Source organism: Pristiophorus japonicus, chromosome 12, assembly GCF_044704955.1.
Source record: "Pristiophorus japonicus isolate sPriJap1 chromosome 12, sPriJap1.hap1, whole genome shotgun sequence".
NCBI lineage: Eukaryota > Metazoa > Chordata > Chondrichthyes > Pristiophoridae > Pristiophorus > Pristiophorus japonicus.
The window spans coordinates 106,109,045-106,129,163 of record NC_091988.1 but is presented as its reverse complement, the minus strand read 5'-3'; the positions used below and the strand labels follow the sequence as shown (position 1 = coordinate 106,129,163).

The window sequence follows — 20,119 nt, the reverse complement described above, 5'->3', positions numbered from 1 at the left end:
ACTATGTAGTATATTACTGCTGGTTTTGCTGCTGTTTTTGCTGCCAGTGCTGGTACTGTTTTTAGTTATCGTTTCTAATCTAATTTTGAGTGCTAAATGTGCAAGTAAAGGATTTCTGATCTTTCAGCGTTCACTCTGTGTGTTTGATCTGTTAACGTGTAACTCCTATTTGACTTTAGGTTGCAGATAGCCACAAACTGAGCACACCGGCTTTCTGTGTGTTTGCTACAAGATAAAGCGGGTAAATAATTCTTTCCCTGAGAGTTAAGTGCCTTAATTGTCTTTGGGGCCGAAGCTCATATCTTATTCCCATTGACACTTAGGATGGTTTTCCTGTAGACCATGTGTTAATATTGAGCAAAACCAAGAGGCTGAATATCATGAGCAGCATTAGTTTAGAAGTGCCACTTTTGCAAAGATCAAACTGATGACATAATGAGCTCTTAGCTTTAAATGAAAGAGTACAGTTATAAGAACATAAGAAATAGGAGCAGGAGTAGGCCATATGGCCCCTCGAGCCTACTCTGCCATTCAATAAGATCATGGCTGATCTGATCATGGACTCAGCTCCACTTCCCTGCCCGCTCCCCATAACCCCTTATCGTTTAAGAAACTGTCTATTTCTGTCTTAAATTTATTCAATGTCCCAGCTTCCACAGCTCTCTGAGGCAGCGAATTCCACAGCTTTACAACCCTCTGAGAGAAGAAATTCTCCTCATCTCAGTTTTAAATGGGCGGCCCTTTATTCTAAGATCATGCCCTCTAATCCTAGTCTCCCCCATCAGTGGAAACATCTTCTCTGCATCTACCTTGTCAAGCCCCCTCATAATCTTATACGTTTCGATAAGATCACCTCTTCTTCTGAATTCCAATGAGTAGAGGCCCAACCTACTCTACCTTTCCTCATAAACCCCCCTCATCCCCGGAATCAACCTAGTGAACCTTCTCTGAACTGCCTCCAAAGCAAGTATATCCTTTCTTAAATATGGAAACCAAAACTGCACGGGTTATTGACCTGTAACGAGATGAACCTCATCATTATACAGTACTTTAAACAGCAGGTGTGCATGGAGATCAGAAATGTTTAAGCTAGCACAGCTCTATACTTTTACATTTAAATATGCATGAAATGTAATGTTTGCTTTTTTTTTCCTTTATGTCAGACGAGCATGAAGTGACATTGACAGGTGCGTGCATGCTGAAATCTAACGTGGCTGCACAGCTATGCAGAAGCTAGACCACCAGGCCAAACGATTATTTAAAGAGACCTGTGCCATATATATATATATATCAGTAAATATATATATATAATATATATATGAATTTAGAAATCAAAAGAAAAAGCTTCAGATGGAGCAGACTAATAATGACCCTTCACTTAATGACCTAGACAGCGGCGGCAGACACACAGACACTGAGTTCAGGAAGCCGAGCGAATCCGAACACTCCTTGTCCAAGATAACGCACAACGCTTTGGAGAACTTCGGCTCCATAGGCCAGGGTTTGAAGCAGCTCTTTCATCACCAGCGTCGCCGATCGTCCGTGTCCCCGCAAGATGGTCTCCACGCTCAGGCCGACCCAGAGCCTCCGAGTCCAGACATCTCCGTCCCAGCCGCTGAGCTGGACTGGGCGACCCCGGCCCATCACTCCCCTGCCCAGCCCACAACTCTCAACAGGGTCCTGCAGCAGATCCGAGTAGCTCCTATGATGAAGCGGGGCGCGAGCCTGCACAGCCGGAGAAACAAGTTGGACCCCCCTAGGGGAAGCCCGCAGATATCTCGCAAGTCGGCCCCGGATGGTATTAGCGGTCTCCTGCTGCACTCCGGCAGACCCCGGTCTTCCTCCACCACCGACGCACCGACCTCCTCGATGTTTGTGGAGCCACTGACCTTCAGCCCTCATTCAGGAGATGAGCTAGATCGGGTAATTGCTTGCTTTTCTTTTTCAACGTGTAAGTACCTGACCTGTCCAGAGATTCTGGATCGGTTGTCGAGCACTATATACCTTCCGATTGCAAGACTTTGAAAACGGGTTGAGTTTGGAGTAGCTGAATGGTTTGTGTTGAGTGGTTTGGAGCAGGACCTTGCACTCGGGCTGGTCCTCCAGCACATGCCTATTTGTTGGTCAGGTCCGCGACTTGCTGCTCACAGCAGAGGACCTGCCACTCAACCATTTCTTGAAGGCTTTCTCTTGATGTTGGAAAACAGTGCATGCTGGTGATGTCATTGGGGTGCTGGCTTGGAGGAGTTACTGAGCCTGATCGTGCGAAGGAGCAGAATTGGCCATAACAGCAACGGAATGCTGGGTTTTATGGCGAGAGGTATAGAATATGAAAGTGGCGATGTAATGGTGAATCTAGAGAAAAAATGTACAACTACAGTGAATACTGGGTGCAGGTTTGGGACGATGTTGAGCCAATAATGGGAGCACAGCACAGGTTCACTAGGATGCTGCCTGGTGTGAGCGGGAGAGGGGCGATCGATCCACATCCACCCCGATCTATCTGCCCCCCCCACCCCACTGCCCCGACCTATTTCCCCCCCCCCCGACCTATCCCCCCGACCTATTCCTCCCCCCATCTATTCCCTCCCCACCCCCGACCTATTCCCTCCCCACCCCCGACCTGTTCTCTCCCCATCCCCGACCTGTTCCCTCCCCACCCCCGACCTGTTCCCTCCCCACCCCCGACCTGTTCCCTCCCCACCCCCGACCTGTTCCCTCCCCACCCCCGACCTGTTCCCTCCCCACCCCCGACCTGTTCCCTCCCCACCCCCGACCTGTTCCCTCCCCACCCCCCGACCTGTTCCCTCCCCACCCCCCGACCTGTTCCCTCCCCACCCCCGACCTGTTCCCTCCCCACCCCCGACCTATTCCCTCCCCACCCCCGACCTATTCCCTCCCCACCCCCGACCTATCTCCATCCCCCGATCTATCCCTCCCCACCCCCGATTTATCCCCATCCCCCAGATCGATCGCCCCCCAATCGATTTCTCCCCCCCCCTCCGATTGATCACCCTCCACTAATCAATCCCCCTTTGTTTGATCCGCAGCCCCTCCAATATTTCCGCCCCACCCCCGCTCCCAGTAAATATCAGATCGGTTATCACAGTGAGCTTGTGCTCAGATGTTAGTGCGATGATTATTTGCACCTCTATTATCGCTGTATCATGTCATTACCCAGATGAAACTAGATGACCCTTGGTTTGTTTTTAATCTAGTGATTTCAAAGTTGCTATATGATCAACTATGTGTTTAAGGAGATAAAGTAACTGAAAGATTTTAATGGTGGAGAGATAGGTTGTGATGAGGAGTGATTTCAGTCGATTTTGAAATCTTGGCCCTGAGGGATGGGAGCCAGTGTAGGACAGTGGGAAGAGGCTACGAGGGACAGAGTTTGAACTGTGGAGGATAGGGAGGACTGTGCTGGAGAATTCAAGGTTTGAAGTAAAGGCGTGAGGGAAGGTTTTAATGACAGTGTTGATGAGGTGGGGCCATAGATGTCTGCCAATGTCTACCCTCTGTTTCCTTCCTTTAGCCAGTTACTAATCCACATCCATGTCTCACTGACCTCCGTCTGTAAAGGGGTATCCCATGGGATTTATAAAATCTGGGTGTATTGTGTCATTATGGATTCCTGCTGTCAGTCCAGATATATCACCCTCAAAAACAGTCAGTCAATTCAACCAGGCCAGAAAAAGCCGTGCAGCAATGATTGAGCGGCTTATTTTCACATTTTTCTGCAGTGTGTCTCTGATTATTGATTGCATTAGTTCCGCAGTCTTGAGGTCAGGACAATGGGTCTGTATTGACCAGGCTCTGCCCCCTTGAAGTATGGGAACCACCTTTGTCTGTGTTGTGGGGGAATCCAGAACAACAGGGCACAATCTTAAAATGTGAGCAAGGTCTTTTAATAGTGAAATCAGGCAGCACTTTTTCATACAAAGGGCAATAGGAATCTGGAACTCTCTCCTCTCCCAAAGGCTGTGGATGCTGGGGGTCAGTTGAACATGTTCAAGACTGAGATCACTATTTATTTGTTGGGTAAGGGTATGAAGGGATTTTGTTAGCTAAGGTGGGTAAATGGAGTTAAGGTACAAGATTAGCCATGATTGAATAGAATGGTGGAACAGGACTCCTGTTGCTACGTCCTATTGGGACAAAACCAGGAAATGCTGCGACTGCTCAGCAGCTCAGGCCGCATACAGAGAACAGACACATTAACCTTTCAGCTTTGGGCTCTTTGTTTTTCTGGGTTTGTTTCATATTTCCAACATCTGCAGGATTATGTTTTCTGTTTTGTTGAAACCTTCACAGTGTTCATTGACTCACTCAGGCAGAGCTCATGTGCTTCACAAATCTGCTGCCTTGTCTCCCTAAATACCCTGTGTGTAGTTCATCTATCCTGGGGAACCAGTTGGTTGTTGCCCCTCCAGTCTGCTTCACATCAGAATCCTGGAGTGCACTCGGCACGCATGTGTACCCCTCTCAAAAAACCAACCCTTCACCCCACTGTGTTTGCAAACTACCACCCCATCTCCAACCTCCCTTTCCTCTCCAAAGTCCTTGAATGTATTGGTCGCCTCCCAAATCCGTGTCCATCTTTCCCGGAACTCCCATCTTTGAATCCCTTAAATCTGGTTTCCGCCCCGCCACAGTACCGAAACGGCTCTCATCAAAGTTACAAATGACATCCTTTGTGACTGTGACTGTGGTAAACTATCCCTCCTCATCCTCCTGGACCTGTCTGCAGCCTTTGACATCCTTCTCCACCACCGTCCAGCTGGGTGGGACTGCACTCGTAGCCAGAGAATCACCTGCAATGGCTTCTCTTCCCACCCCCACATCGTTACCTCTGGTGTCCTCCAAGGATCTATCCTTGGCCCCCTCCTATTTCTCATCTACATGTTGCCCCTCGGCGAATCATCTGAAAACACACTGTCAGTTTCCACATGTACACTGACGACACCCACCACCACTTCTCTCGACTACTTGTCCGACATCCAGTTCTGGATGAGCAGAAATTTGCTCCAATTAAATATTGGGAAGACCGAAGTCATTGTCTTTGGGCCCCGCCACAAACTCCGTTCCCTAGCCACCGACTCCATCCCTCTCCCTAGCATGTCTGAGGCTGAACCAAACTGTTTGCAACCTAGGTATCAAATTTGATCCTGAAATGAGCTTCCAGCCACACATCCATGGCATAATTAAGTCCACCTATTCCCACTTCTAACATTGCTCGTCTCCGCCCTTGCCTCAGCTCATCTGCTGCTATAACCCTCATCCATGCCTTTGTTACCTCTAGATTTGACTGCTCCAATGCATTCTTGGCTGGCCTCCCACATTCTACCCAATGTAAACTTGAGGTCATCCAAAACTCAGCAGCCCGTGTCCTAACTTGCACCAAGTCCTGCTCACCATCACCCCCTGTGCTCGCTGACCCACATTGGCTCCCAGTTGAGCAACGCCTCGATTTCAAAATTCTCATCCTTGTTTACAAATCCCTCCCTCTCTCTGTAATCTCCTTCAGCATCACAACCCCCTGAGATGTCTGCGCTCCTCAAATTCTTGAGCATCCCTGATTATAATCGCTCAACCATCGGTGGCTGTGCCTTCAGCTGCCTGGGCCCTAAGCTCTGGAACTCCCTCCCTAAACCTCTCCGCCGCTCTACCTCTCTTTCCTCCTTTAAGACGCTCCTTAAAACCTCCCTCTCTGACCATCTGCTGTAATTTCTTCTCGTGTGACTCGGTGTCAAATTTATTTGTTTTGTCACATAACACTGCTGCGAAGCACCTTGGGACGTTTCACTATGTTAAAGGCGCTATATAAATACAAGTTGTTGTGATGTTGGATGCATTGCTGTGGTGTCTTCACTGGTTGAAACCTCCAAGAATGATTCATTTACCACGATATCTATCTCCTGCTTATCTCCTTATTCGATTCCATTTGGACCAATGGGGGTTTGACCTCCTCCCTGAAGACCTGAAAACTTCCAGCAATAGAGGCAGGCTTTACCGTTACGTTTTCGATCTTCTGTTACATCCGTGTCCTGTTCCACCTTGGCCGCCAATCTCTTTTGACCAATTTCTGTATAACCCAGTGCTCACCCTCTCCCTTCTCTCTACAGGCTTTGTAAATGTTCTTGTTTTTCTAACCTCCTTATTTGATTTGTCCGTTGATCTATTTTGGTGGGGTTTCTGCCCCCTTTGTCCTGCGTCCTGCTTGTGTTTGAAGGAAATCTATTGATCCTCAACAGGTGTCTTGCAGTCTGCACTGAGCTCAGCCCTCTGACGTTTGCCTGTCTGTTTGTAAGTGAACATTTGCCATTCAGTACCAGAGTATGCGGCCACTTCTGGACAAATAAAGCGCCTTTCATTTTAAGTCACTGGCTATGAATTGGGAGAGGACAAATACTTAATCAGCAACCTCCCTGCCCCAACAAAAAGCACTGGTCCAGCAACAGGATGGAATGGCTTGAACCATTCAAGCTAATGGGCGGGTCACCCCAGTGGTTTGTTTTCAGACACTGAGTTATGATCACGATGACAGAAACAGGTGGCTTGGCCTGAGCGTTGGTGAAGAATTGAAAGTGCTCTTGCTGCTTTCTCTTAACACCCCACATTAACAAAGCAGATAGTCCGCTATCCGGTAATTCAAATTAAGCAATGTGAATAAAGTCGAGTTTTTCTGCTGAAAGCTTGTTGAGTTGAGAGTAGACTGACTGCAGTCATTCAGTTACACAAGTCCCACGGTGCCTAATGTAAGGCATCGGGGTACTGCAGCACAGAAAGACTCAGAAAAGTTGGACTGGGATACCAGTGGGCAAATCAGGCTCCCCATATTGTAACATGATCAGCAACTGACGGCACACTTGTGCTGAAGGGACAGGGGTGGCATGAAAGCAGGAAAGAATTGCATTTATATAGTGCCTTTCACAATCTCTGGACGTCCCAAAGCGCTTTACAGCCAGTGAAGTATAGTTTTTAAAGTGTAGTCACTGTTGTAAGATGGGAAACGCGGCAACCAATTTGCGGACAGCAAGCTCCCTCAAACAGCAATGTGGTAATGCCCAGATAATCTTTTTTTTTGTGTGATGTTGGTTGAGGGATAAATATTGGCCAGGACACTGGGGATAACTCCCCTGCTCTTCTTCAAAATAGTGCCATGGGATCTTTTGCATCCACCCGAGAGGGCAGACGGGGCTTCGGTTTAACATCCCATCCGAAAGATGACACTTCCGACAGTACGGTGCTCCCTCAGCACTGCACCGGAGTGTCAGCCTAGATGTATGTGCTCCAGTCCCAGGAATGGGACTTGAACCCATAACCTCCTGACCGAGGCGAGAGTGCTGCCCACTGAGCCACAGCTGACACAGTGAAGCAAAGGGGGGAATCGAGTGATTCTCATTGTGATGCTCAACACCACCGACTGACTATTGCTCTAAGCTGCTCAGTCTCTGAGCTCACACTCGGTGCCTGCTCACACTCCAGCTCACACTCGGTGCCTGCTCGCACTCCAGCTCACACTCGGTGCCCGCTCACACTCCAGCTCACACTCGGTGCCCAGTCACACGGTGCCCGCTCACACTCGGTGCCCACTCACACTTGGTGTCTGCTTACACTCCAGCTCACACTCGGTGCCTGCTCACACTCCAGCTCACACTCGGTGCCCACTCACACGGTGCCTGCTCACACTCGGTGCCCACTCACACTCGGTGCCTGCTCACACTCCAGCTCACACTCGGTGCCTGCTCACACTCGGTGCCTGCTCACACTCCAGCTCACACTCGGCTCCAGCTCACACTCGGTGCCTGCTCACACTCGGTGCCTGTTCACACTCCAGCTCACACTCGGCGCCAGCTCACACTCGGTGCCTGCCTGCACTCGGTGCCTGCTCACGCTTCAGCTCACACTCGGTAACTGCTCACACTCTGTGCCTGCCCGCACTCGGTGCCTGCTCACACTTCAGCTCACAGTCTGTGCCAGCTCACAGTCGGTACCCGCTCACACTCGGTGCCTGCTCACACTCCAGCTCACACTCGGTGCCTGCTCACACTCTGTGCCCGCTCACACTCCAGCTCACACTCGGTGCCCGCTCACACTCCAGCTCACACCCGGTGCCCGCTCACACTCAGTGCCCGCTCATACTCGGTGGCTGCTCACATTCCAGCTCACACTCATTGCCCGCTCACACCCGTTGCCTGCTCACACTCGTTGCCTGCTCACACTCCAGCTCACACTCGGTGCCTGCTCACACTCCAGCTCACACTCGGTGCCCGCTCACACTCCAGCTCACACTCGGTGCTAGCTCACACTCGGTGCCTGCCCGCACTCGGTGCCTGCTCACACTTCAGCTCACACTCGGTGCCCGCTCACACTCGTTGCCTGCTCACACTCCAGCTCACACGCCAGCTCACACTCGGTGCCAGCTCACACGCCAGCTCACACTCGGTGCCAGCTCACACTCGGTGCCAGCTCACACTCGGTGCCAGCTCACAGTCGGTGCCTGCTCACACTCTAGCTCACACTCGGTGCCAGCTCACACTCGGTGCCTGCCCGCACTCGGTGCCTGCTCACACTTCAGCTCACACTCGGTGCCAGCTCACACTCAGTGCCAGCTCACAGTCGGTGCCTGCTCACACTCGGTGTCCGCTCACACTCGGTATCCGCTCACACTCAGTGCCTGCTCAAACTCCAGCGTACACTTGGTGCCCGCTCACACTCGGTGCCCGCTCATACTCAGTGCCTGCTTACACTTCAGCTCACACTCGGTGCCCGCTCACACTCATTGCCTGCTCACACTCCAGCTCACACTCGGTACCCGCTCACACTCGGTGCCTGGTCACACTCCAGCTCACACTCGGTGCCCACACACACTCGGTGCCTGCTCACACTCGGCGGCCACTCACAACTCGGTGCCTGCTCACACTCCAGCTCACACTCGGTGCCTGCTCACACTCGGTGCCTGTTCACACTCCAGCTCACACTCGGTGCCAGCTCACACTCTATGCCTGCTCACACTTCAGCTCACACTCGGTGCCAGCTCACACTCAGTGCCAGCTCACACACAGTGCCAGCTCACACCCGGTGCCTGCTCACACTTCAGCTCACACCTGGTGCCAGCTCACACCCGGTGCCAGCTCACACTTGGTGACAGCTCACACTCTAGCTCACACTCAATGCCAGCTCACACTCAATGCCAGCTCACACACGGTGCCATCTCACACTCAATGCCAGCTCACACTCGGTGCCTGCTCAGTGTGTCTGCTTAGCATTGAGTACTGATGGTATCCTGCCAATTGAGGTGCCATCCTGGGACGGCAATGGTTATCATTGCCTGCTTTTGGAGGCTGGGCATACCCTGGTGCGAGCAGGGGTTTAATTTCCCCCTTGTTCCCAGGCTTACACTTCCTTAACTCATTGTAGAAGAAGGACGAGCAAGGCTTGACTGCAGCATTCTAATCTAATCTCAAAGTTCAAATGACTTCATACATTGTGAAAGTGACAATCCAGCACTTTATTGAAGACTCTGCTCCGATTAGATTGCAGCCTTCCAATCTCTTTGGTATCAGCTTATTTTAATAGATGTTGGTTTTAATTGGTGCATGATTCTGGGCAGTTAGTTTCTGTTCTGAGATTGGTATATTTCACTGTGGGTACTGCACTTGGTTCTGTCCAGGAGTAGGTGTGTGTAATGTGCGCCTCTGTGAGGATGCTCACAGGCCTGGACAGCTGTTGAGTTGAGAGTGGCTTAGCCAGTCATGTGATCACAAGACTCAATAAAACCCCAGCCAGTTCGGTTCAGAGTGTTCACGATGAGGCAGGTGGTTGTGAGCTTGGTGGATGAACTGGTAATGTGTAGTGTGATTGTTAAACCTTTGTTAATAAACCAACTAGTTCTTAATAGCAATGTGTTGCTATGAATTCTTAAGCAAAGAACCCATGAAGCAAATACATTACAGGTGCGGATTCTGGTCCCCGTCAACAGCAGTCGGCCAGAGCCTGTCCCAACAGTGGATCACTTGAGTGAGTCTTATACCAGCTAGGAGACACGAGGTGCAGACTGCTAACTCCGCTTGGCTCAGGGATCCACATTTTGTGAAGACCCGGTTCCTGGGAAGTAAAAAAAAAGTTTCTGATGTAAACAAAATGATCCAAGATAAATGCACGATGTGGCACTGTGTTGTAGGTTTCGTGACAACTCTCTCCTCACATGTCCTGAAGGGACAGACTTGTGCTGCGTACAGCTCCATCTACCAGTGCCCTTGTCGTTTGGTCATTTCTCAGGTTTGAGCCAAGTCACCGAGGGAGGAATTTTAACCCCAAAAAACAGTTGGGTTGGGGGTCAGGTGGGCGGTCAAAGAGTTACAAAGCTGAATCACAACCCCAATCCCAACTCGCCCACTTCTGGTTTTGATGAGGGTGGGCGAGCTGCCCCCTGCTAGGAGGCAGCTCGTCCATTTAAATATAATACAGCCTCATGGTGATCCACCATTACAAATTTTGTGAAGACCCGATTCACACCCCTTGATGCTCCTCCGGCATCGACCCCCACCCCGCAGCCTCCCCTCTCCGGCCCCGATCTTCTTCCAGCTCCCAACCACCTGCAGCCACCGGATCATCCTCCGGCACCCCCCTGCTCCCTCCCTCCCTCCCTTCTGTGGCCCAGTGCCGCAGGCCTGCCTCTCCATTTGGCTTGCTGCGGTTGGGAAACAGAGCTTTCAAATGTTAATCAGGTCCTGCCGTTAAATTCAGCAGGACCTGCAGAAAACCCATTCTCCCGGGTTCCCAACAGTTTTGTGTGAGTGTGCGGGAGTGAAGCGTGCGTGATAATTCATTAGAAGGTGTAGTGCCAGAGGACTGGCGAATAGCTAACGTAATACGTATATTTAAGAAGGGGCTAGAACATGTTCAGGGAATTATAGACCAGTCACCTTAACATCGGTGGTAGGATAAATAATGGAATCCCTATTAAAGGAGAGAATAGAAGAACATCTAGAAACGAAAAGTATAATAATCAATAGTTAGCAGGGAAAATCTTGCTTGACCAACCTTATTGAATTTTTTGAAGAGGTAACAGAGAAACATAGAAAATAGGAGCAGGAGTAGGCCATTCGGCCCTTCGAGCCTGCACCGCCATTCAATAAGATCATGGCTGATCATTCCTTCAGTACCCCTTTCCTGCTTTCTCTCCATACCCCTTGATCCCCTTAACCGTAAGGGCCATATCTAACTCCCTCTTGAATATATCCAATGAGAGTAGACAATGGTAATGCAATAGATGTAATTTATCTAGATTTCAAAAGGCCTTCAATAAAGTACCCCATAATAGACTTGATGAACAAGGTCAGAGAATGCGGAGTCAGGGTTCAAGTAGCAGAATGGATATCTAGCTGGCTTCGCGGATCAGTGCTGGGACCACTGTTCACAATTTATATTAACGATTTACACTTTGGAATCAAAAGCACAATTTCTAAATTTGCGGGTGATACCAAATTGGGGGAATAGCCAACACTGAGAAGGACTGCAACAAATTACAGGAGGACATTAATAAATTTGCAGAATGGGCAAATAATTGGCAAATGAAGTTCAACATAGATAAATGTGAGGTAGTACGATTTGGCAGGAAGAATAGGAAGGTCACTTATTACTTGGAGGGTGCGAGTCTGGGTGGGAGAGAGGAACAAAGGGATCTTGGATACAAATACACCAATCACTAAAAGTTGCGGCACAGGTTAGCAAGGCCATAAAAAAGCAAACCAAGTACTAGGGTTTATTTCTAGAGGAATAGAATTGAACAGTAGAGAAATTATGCTAAACCTGTATCGAACCTTGGTAAGACAACACTTAACTGCGTACAGTTCTGGTCACCATATTATAAAAAGGATATAGAGGCACTGGAGAGGGTGCAGAGAAGATTTACAAGGATGATACCAGAAATGCGAGGGTGTACATATCAGGAAAGGATGAACAGGCTGGGTCTCTTTTCTCTTGAAAAAAGAAGGCTGCGGGGTGACCTAATAGAGGTCTTTAAAATGATGAAAGGTTTTGATAGAGTGGATACAGAGAGAATGTTTCCACTTGTGGGGAAAAGCATAATGAGAGTCCATCAATATAAGATCGTCACCAAGAAATCCAGTGTGGAATTCAGAAGAAACTTCTTTACCCAAATTGATTCTCCTGACAGCCTTTTACTACAGATCCTCCCTGTAGAGCCAAATAGTGCCGAGTTATTGCAGTTTTTCTTCAGCCTATTTTTGGGTCAGCAATCATTTGGGTGAATTGTGGGTGAAATGCCGAAAGTAGCGCTCGGCGATAATCGGAGCCATAATCGTGAGGAAGTTTCCATTATGAGCACTATTCTCGGCCTTGCACGAGGATGACGTCACATTTTTTTTAAAAAGTAGGCTGGGCGATGCAGCTCATTCAGCAGTGCCGAAAGTTGGGCCGGCGATAATCGGGCGCTAGTTTCCACTTTTTGGCAAATATGGGTGATAGCCTGAATCGCAGCTCTTATATGGGCAATGATGTGCAGAAAGTCTAGCCCTTTGTGTCTTCCTCACAACTTGCTTTCTCACCCATATTTGTACCATCAGCAAACTTGGCTACATTACACTCGTTCCCTTCATCCAAGTCATTAATATAGATTGTAAATAGTTGAGGCCCCAGCACTGATCCCTGCGGCACTCCACTAGTTACTGTTTGCCAACCGGAAAATGACCCATTTATCTCTGCTCTCTGTTTTCTGTTAGTTAGCCAATCCTCTATCCATGCTAATATATTATCCCTAACTCTGTGCACTTTTATCTTGCAGTAACCTTTTACTCTACAGGGTATTGATGAGACCACACCTAGAGTACTGCATACAGTTTTGGTCTCCTTATTTAAGGAGGGATATACTTGCATTGGACGCAATTCACAGAAGGTTCACTAGGTTGATTCCTGAGATGAAGGGGTTGACTTATGAAGAAAGGTTGAGCAGGTTAGGCTTATACTCATTGGAGTTTAGGAGAATGAGAGATGATCTTATTGAAACATATAAGATACTGAGGGGGCTCGATAAGGTAGATGCAGAGAGAATGTTTCCACTTGTGGGGTAATCTAGAACTAGGGTGCTTAGTTTAAGAATAAGGGGCCGCCCATTTAGAACTGAGATGAGATGAGAAATAATTTATTTTCTTAGAGGGTTGCAAATCTGTGGAATTCTCTGCCTCAGAGAGCTGTGGAGCTGGGTCATTGAATATATTTAAGGTAGAGATAGACAGATTTTTGAACGATAAGGGAGTAACGGTTATGGGGAGCGGGCGGGGAAGTGGAGCTGAGCCTATGATCAGATCAGCCATGATCTTATTAAATGGCGGAGCAGGCTCGAGGGGTAAAATGGCCTACTCCTGCTCCTATTTCTTATGTTCTTATATTCTTAACAACCTTCTCAACTTGTCTTGCGACCTTCAAAGATTTCTGTACATACACCCCCAGGTCTCTCGGTTTCTGCACCCCCGTTTAAAATGATACCATTTTGTTTATATTGCCTCTCCTCATTCTTCCTATAAATGCATCACTTCTCTGCATCAAGTTACATCTGCCACGTGTCTGGCTATTTCACTAGTCTGTCTACGTTCTCCTGAAGTCTGTTGCTATCCTCATCACTGTTTACTACATTTCTAAGTCTTATGTCATCTGCAAACTTTGCAATTACCCAAGTCCAGGTCATAACTGTATATGTAAAAGAGCAGTGATCCCAACACCGTCTACTTCCTTCCAATTTGAAGAACAACCACACCACCACTGGCGCTTTCTGGCACTTAGCAAATTTTGTTTCTACGCTGTCACTGCCCCTTTAATCCCATGGGCTTTCGTTTTGCTAACAAGTCTATTATGTGGCACTTTATCAAATGCCTTTTGAACATCCATATACACAACGTCAACCACACTTTCCTCTTCAACCATCTCTGTTACTTCATCAAAGACCTCAATCAAGATAATCAAACACGATTTGCCTTTAACAAGTCAGTGCTGGCTTTCCTTTATGAATCCATATATTTTCAAGTGACAATTTTGTCTGGAATTATTGTCTCAAAGTCCCCCCCACCGACGTTCGCTGGTTGGCCTGTAGTTGTGGGGTTTCTCCCCCTTCCCCTATTCAGGGGGGTAACATTTGTTTACGTCCTCTGGCATGTACCCACGTACCCTATATCTAAGGAGGATTGGAAAATTGTGGCCAGAGCCTCTGCAATTTCCACCTTTACTTCCCTCAGTATCCTAGGATACGTTCCATCCGGACTAGGTGACTTTTCTGTGGTGGATCCGTTGGTCAGGATCACGGCTTGCATGCCAACCATTTAAGAACCTCTTTATCTATTTTTATTCTGTCCAATTTCTCTATTATCTCCTCCTTTACTATGACATTGGCAGCATCCTCTTCTCTAGAGAAGACAGATGCAAAGTACTCATTTAGTATCTCACCCATGCCCTCTGCCTCCACAAGTTGATCTTTTTGGTTTCTCATTGACCCACCCTTCCTTTGGCTACCCTTCTACAATTTATAAGTTTCTAAAATATTTTTGTGTTCCCTTTTATGTTTCACTAATCTATTCTCGCACACTCTCTTTTTCCCTTTTTCAGATCTCCCCAGTACTTTTCTGTATTCAGCTTGGTTCTCTACTAAATTAGGAACCCGACATTTATCATAAGCTTTCTTTTTCTGTTTCATTTTAATCTCTATATCTTTCACCATCTCGGGAGCCCTTCCGCTCCCCTTCATGGGAATGTGTCTATCTTTGAAGTGACTATCTCTGTGAAGGCCTCCCATTGCTCATTTACTGCTTTACCTGCCAATATTTGATTCCAGTCCACCTGGGCCCAGGTCCCTGTTCAGCTCACTGAAATCAGCCCTCCTCCAGTTGAGTATTTTCACATTTTACTTTTCCTCATCTTTTTCCATAACTACTCGAAACCTAATGATATTTTGATCGCTGTTCCCCAAATGCTCCCCCGCTGAAACATGCTCCATTTGCCCCATTTCATTCTCCAGAACTAGATCCAGCTCTGTTTCCTTCCTCATTGGGCTGGAAACACACTGGTCAAGAAAGTTCTCATACACATTTCAGGAATTCCTCCCCCTCTTTCCCTTTACACTGTTGCTATCCCAGTCTAAATTGGGATACTTGAAGTCTTCAATTATCACTACTCTATAGTTCTTGCAACTTACTGAAATTTGCTCCTCTATCTCCTTCCCACTATCTGCTGGCCTGTAGTGTACACCACAGTGCAATAACTCCTCTATTGTTCCTTGATTCCAACCAAATAGATTCTGTCTTTGAACCCTCAAGTACATCGTCCCTTTCCAATACCGCAACAATATCTTCGATCAGTAGTGCCACCCCCCCTCCTTTTTCCTTCCCTATTTTTCCTGAGTACATTGTAGCCAGGAATATTGACCCAAGTTTCCACATGATTTGCTCCTGATTTTTAGGAGCAACTGGTGGAGAACAGAGTATCTTAGAAATCGCAATTCTCCACATTTAAGTTTTCTGCAGTTCTAGTCATGTAGAACAGTTTCACTTTTGAACAGAATTTTTTTTTCAAAAGTGGGCGTGTCCGGCCACTGACGCCTGATTTGAAAGTTTCCACAGTGAAAACGTACTCCAAACTCACTTAGAATGGAGCAAGTGAAGATTTTTGTAGGCCTGAAAAAACCTTGTCTACACATTAAAAAATCAGGCGCAGGTTACAAATTAGGCGTCCAGAACGAGGGGTGGGGGGGAGAAGGGAAGGGAAGTCATTACATTCTACAATAAATCCTTAGTTATACTTATACAAATATTATACAAATAATTCCAACCTGAATAAAAATTTATAAGCAAAGAAAAGATTAAATAAACCATGTTCCTACCTGTGTGAAAGTGCTTCAGGCAGGCCTTTCAGGCAGGGAGAAGGCTGCAGGAAGCCTCAGAAGTTGAGGCAGCCATTCCCGACGGCAGGGGAGGGGGGGGCAGTGAGGGCCCGACCGATGGCAGCAGCCGTTCCCGACGGCAGGGGAGGGGGAGGCAGTAAGGGCCCGACCGATGGCAGCGGGGGGGGGGGAGGCAGTGAGAAGGCTGCAGGAAGCCTCAGAAGTTGAGGCAGATGTTCCCGACGGCAGGGGAGGGGGAGGCAGTGAGGGCCCGACCGATGGCAGCGGGGGGGGGAGGCAGTGAGAAGGCTGCAGGAAGCCTCAGAAGTTGAGGCAGCCATTCCCGACAGCAGGGGTGGGGGGGGAGGCCCCCCTGCCGTCGGTCGGGCCCGTCGGGAAACGGCTGCCTCAACTTCTGAGGCTTCCTGCAGCCTTCTCACTGCTGCAGGAAGCCTCAGTGCTGATCATGGAAGGGCAATGTGGTTTTATTAAAAAATGTTAAAAATTGAACAGCTACAAAGAACTACAAAAATGGGCGAGTGCCAATGTTTCCTTCACACTGCGCTCCAACGCGCACGCGCAGGGTTGCTGGCACGAAAAAAACTCATTTAAATGGTACCCGCCCCCTCCTACTTACAAAATCGGCGCGAGTGGTAGGCTCCGCCCCCTGGGAGCCGCGCCAAGCTGACATCGAGCTGCAAAGCGCTCGAGAATAGCGCGTTTTTTTTCAGACGCCGTTTTCGCCGCGAAAAACAGGCGCCCAGCTCGGAGGGGGGCCTGTTTTGCCGCGTGTGGAAACTTGGGGCCATTAAGTGCACAATCCTCCCCTTGTTTGAGCCAGGTCTCCGTTATTGCCACTGTATCATAATCCCATGTAGCTACATGGGCCTGCGGCTCATCCACCTTATTTACTATGCTATGTGCGTTAACGGACATGCACTCCAAACACAGACTGCTTTACAGTTCCCCGGTCTGATGCCTCCTATTTCTCAACTACTCTTTAATCCAATGCTGTCTCTCCCAGTCCTCTGTACACCTTGTTTCTCCGCTCTAATGCTTCTTCCTGGTACCTCTCCCCTATAAAATCAGTTAATCCCTCCTCAATCACCAATGAAATCTGCATTTCCCCTTTTTCTTCTCTTCTCTTTACCTGTCTTAGGCCTCTTTGCTCTTTACTCGACTCCTACCCTCAGCAAATCTCCTGCCACCATCCCAGGCCTGACTCTCTCTCAGATAACGCTACAGTATTCCTCTGTGCCTCTCTTGGCAACATCTGAAGAGCCCATCAAGGTACTCGTCACTGCCTCCGAATGAGCAGACAACCCACTGCTCCCACACTCTCACCAGCCTCCTTCCCGTCCCACTCACACCGCCCAGCTCTGACACTGTGGATTCTGCCAACAGATCAGCTATCACTGCCCCTTCAGAATGTCTGTTCACTTGTGAATGAGGCCCTTGCCATCCATGAGGTTATTGTGGATGATTGCATTGACATAGGAAATCTAGCTTGCGGCTGATGACACCTTTCCCCTTAGCCTGCCCGCCTGCCTACCATCCATCACTTGCCCCGCCCAGACCGTCGTGGTAGGGGTGTGGCTCTCATCACCAAATCTCACCTTGATCTGTCCTGCTGTCTTTTGCACTTTCTCCTCCTTTGCGTATCACCCCTCTCACCTCTTGTTTAAAATCCTCGTTTCCTACCTCCCACCCAAGTACCACACCAAGTTTCTAACCCAGATATCGTCACTGCTTTCCTCCCTAAGCTTCTGCACCGAGCGACTTCACATCCTCGGTGCTTTCAACCTCCATTTCAACTCATCATTCTCTCTCTCCTCAGTTCACTCTCCTATCCTCCCTTAATCTTTCCCTCTAAATAAACTCCTTAACCGTGCCATCTCACGTGGCCTCTCGACTCCCATCGTCTTGCTTACCACGGTACATTCAAAATCCCCACTGTCCAGTCTTTGGCCGTCCATTCACTACAACATTTCTTCAGCTACAGATCTGCTCAGTCACACCCTCACTCTACCCTTGATGCACTTGTGCCCAGTAAAACCCTTACTCTGTCTCACCCTGGTCATTCCCCCTTAAGCCCAAGGGACGCAGATTTGGGCATATATGGTGGACAACTGGCCATTCATCGCCAGATCTGCCTGGACCATATAAAGCACTATTGGGTCCTGCTCTCCTCTGCCAAAACTGCTCATTACACCATCATCATCATCATAGGCGGTCCCTCGAACGAGGATCACTTGCTTCCATATGAGTTCACAGATGTTTCAATGAAGGACCCGATGTTCCAGTCCTGAACTCCAATTGAGGGGGTGGAAGATGCCGGTGCGTGGATATTTTTAACATGTGGTGACGGTTGCTTGACAGAGCTAGGTCTTTATCCAGTGGCAAGAGTTAAAACATGATGACTGGAGACCTGCTCTGCTGCACGGACCTAATGCGCGCACGTATCGCAGTGTGGGCTGGTTTCCCCCATTTACTGGTGCCCCTCCCCTATCCCCCATTTACTGGTGCCCCTCCCCTATCCCCCATTTACTGGTGCCCCTCCCCTATCCCCCATTTACTGGTGCCCCTCCCCTATCCCCCATTTACTGGTGCCTCTCCCCTATCCCCCATTTACTGGTGCCCCTCCCCTGTCCCCCATTTACTGGTGCCCCTCCCCTGTCCCCCATTTACTGGTGCCCCTCCCCTATCCCCTATTTACTGGTGCCCCTCCCCTATCCCCCATTTACTGGTTCCCCTCCCCTATCCCCATTTACTGGTGCACCTCCCCTATCCCCCATTTACTGGTGCCCCTCCCCGATCCCCCATTTACTGGTGCCCCTCCCCTATCCCCATTTACTGGTGCCCCTCCCCTATCCCCCATTTACTGATGCCCCTCCCCTATCCCCCATTTACTGGTGCCCCTCCTCAATCCCCCATTTACTGGTGCCCCTCCCTATCCCCCATTTACTGGTGCCCCTCCCTATCCCCCATTTACTGGTGCCCCTCCCCTATCCCCCATTTACTGGTGCCCCTCCCCTATCCCCCATTTACTGGTGCCCCTCCCTATCCCCCATTTACTGGTGCCCCTCCCTATCCCCCATTTACTGGTGCCCCTCCCTATCCCCCATTTACTGGTGCGCTTACACCAGGACCATCCTGGAATGCAAAGATAATGCCCTACTTCTCTTCTGCACTACCAACCGTCTGAAACCCTTCTCCCCAGGTCACACCCAGCTTTTCTTCATCACAAATCATCTTCTTAAACCTCTCTCCCCTGCCCCCTCCACACTCACCTCCAGCAATAAGTGCTAGGAGCCTAAAGGTTACTGCTACGTCCCTAAGATTGAGAGCATCCATTCAGCTGCTTCTCGTGCTTCCCTCTCTTTCCCTAGCCCACCAAGCCATATATCCCCCAAGATTTCCCTCTGTCCTAGCCCTGAATTCACATCTTTCTTGACTTTCTCTTCTATTTCCGCTCATGCCCTGTCCGAGTTCATCTTGTCCATGAGATCCACTTCTTGCTCCTTGGACATTGTGCCGACCAAACTGCTGACCACCCAACTTCCCTTCCTGGCCCCCTTGTTACCGGATATTGTTAACAGTTCCCTTTTCTCAGGCACTGTCCCTCTCTGCCGTATTCACCCAGTTCCTCAAAAAAACAACCTTGACCTTTGTTCTTGTAAACTACCGCCCCATCAACAACTTCCCTTTCCTCTCCAAAGTCTTTGAACATGCTGTTATTCCAAATCCGTGCCCATCTTTCCTGCAACTCTGTTTCAAGTCTCCAATTGGTTTTGGCCACTGCCTCTCACTGGCCACTGCCTGAGGCTGAACCAGCCCGTTCACAAACTTGGTGGTGTATTTGCCCCTGAGCTGAGCTCCCGACCCTATATCCTCTTCATAACTAAGACCGCCTACTTCCACCTCTGTAATATCACTCAGGCCTGTCTCAGCTCATCTGCTCCTGAAACCATAATCCATGCCTTTGTTACCTCTAGGTTTGACTATTCCAAGGATCTCATGGTGGGCATCCCATCTTCTCTCCTCCATAAACTTGAACTCTACCAAAGCTCGGCTGCCCATATCCTAACTCGCACCAAGTCCCGTTCACCCATCACCCCTGTGCTCGCTGACCTACATTGGCTCCTGGTCCGGCAATGCCTCAATTTTAATATTCTCATCCTTGTTTTCAAATCTCTCTGTGGCCTTGCCCCTCCCAATCTCTGTAAC

General features: G+C 49.0%; 1 protein-coding gene across 1 annotated transcript in view; it reads left to right on the top strand.

The window, feature by feature from the left end:
• Positions 1–20,119, top strand: part of tmcc1a (transmembrane and coiled-coil domain family 1a) — a 216,860-nt gene that overhangs the window by 2,013 nt on the left and 194,728 nt on the right. Inside the window, exon 2 of the mRNA XM_070895834.1 lies at positions 1,164–1,923. Within this exon, the coding sequence (XP_070751935.1) occupies positions 1,351–1,923 (573 nt within the window). The 5' untranslated portion in view covers positions 1,164–1,350. The remainder of the gene's footprint in view (positions 1–1,163; positions 1,924–20,119) is intronic.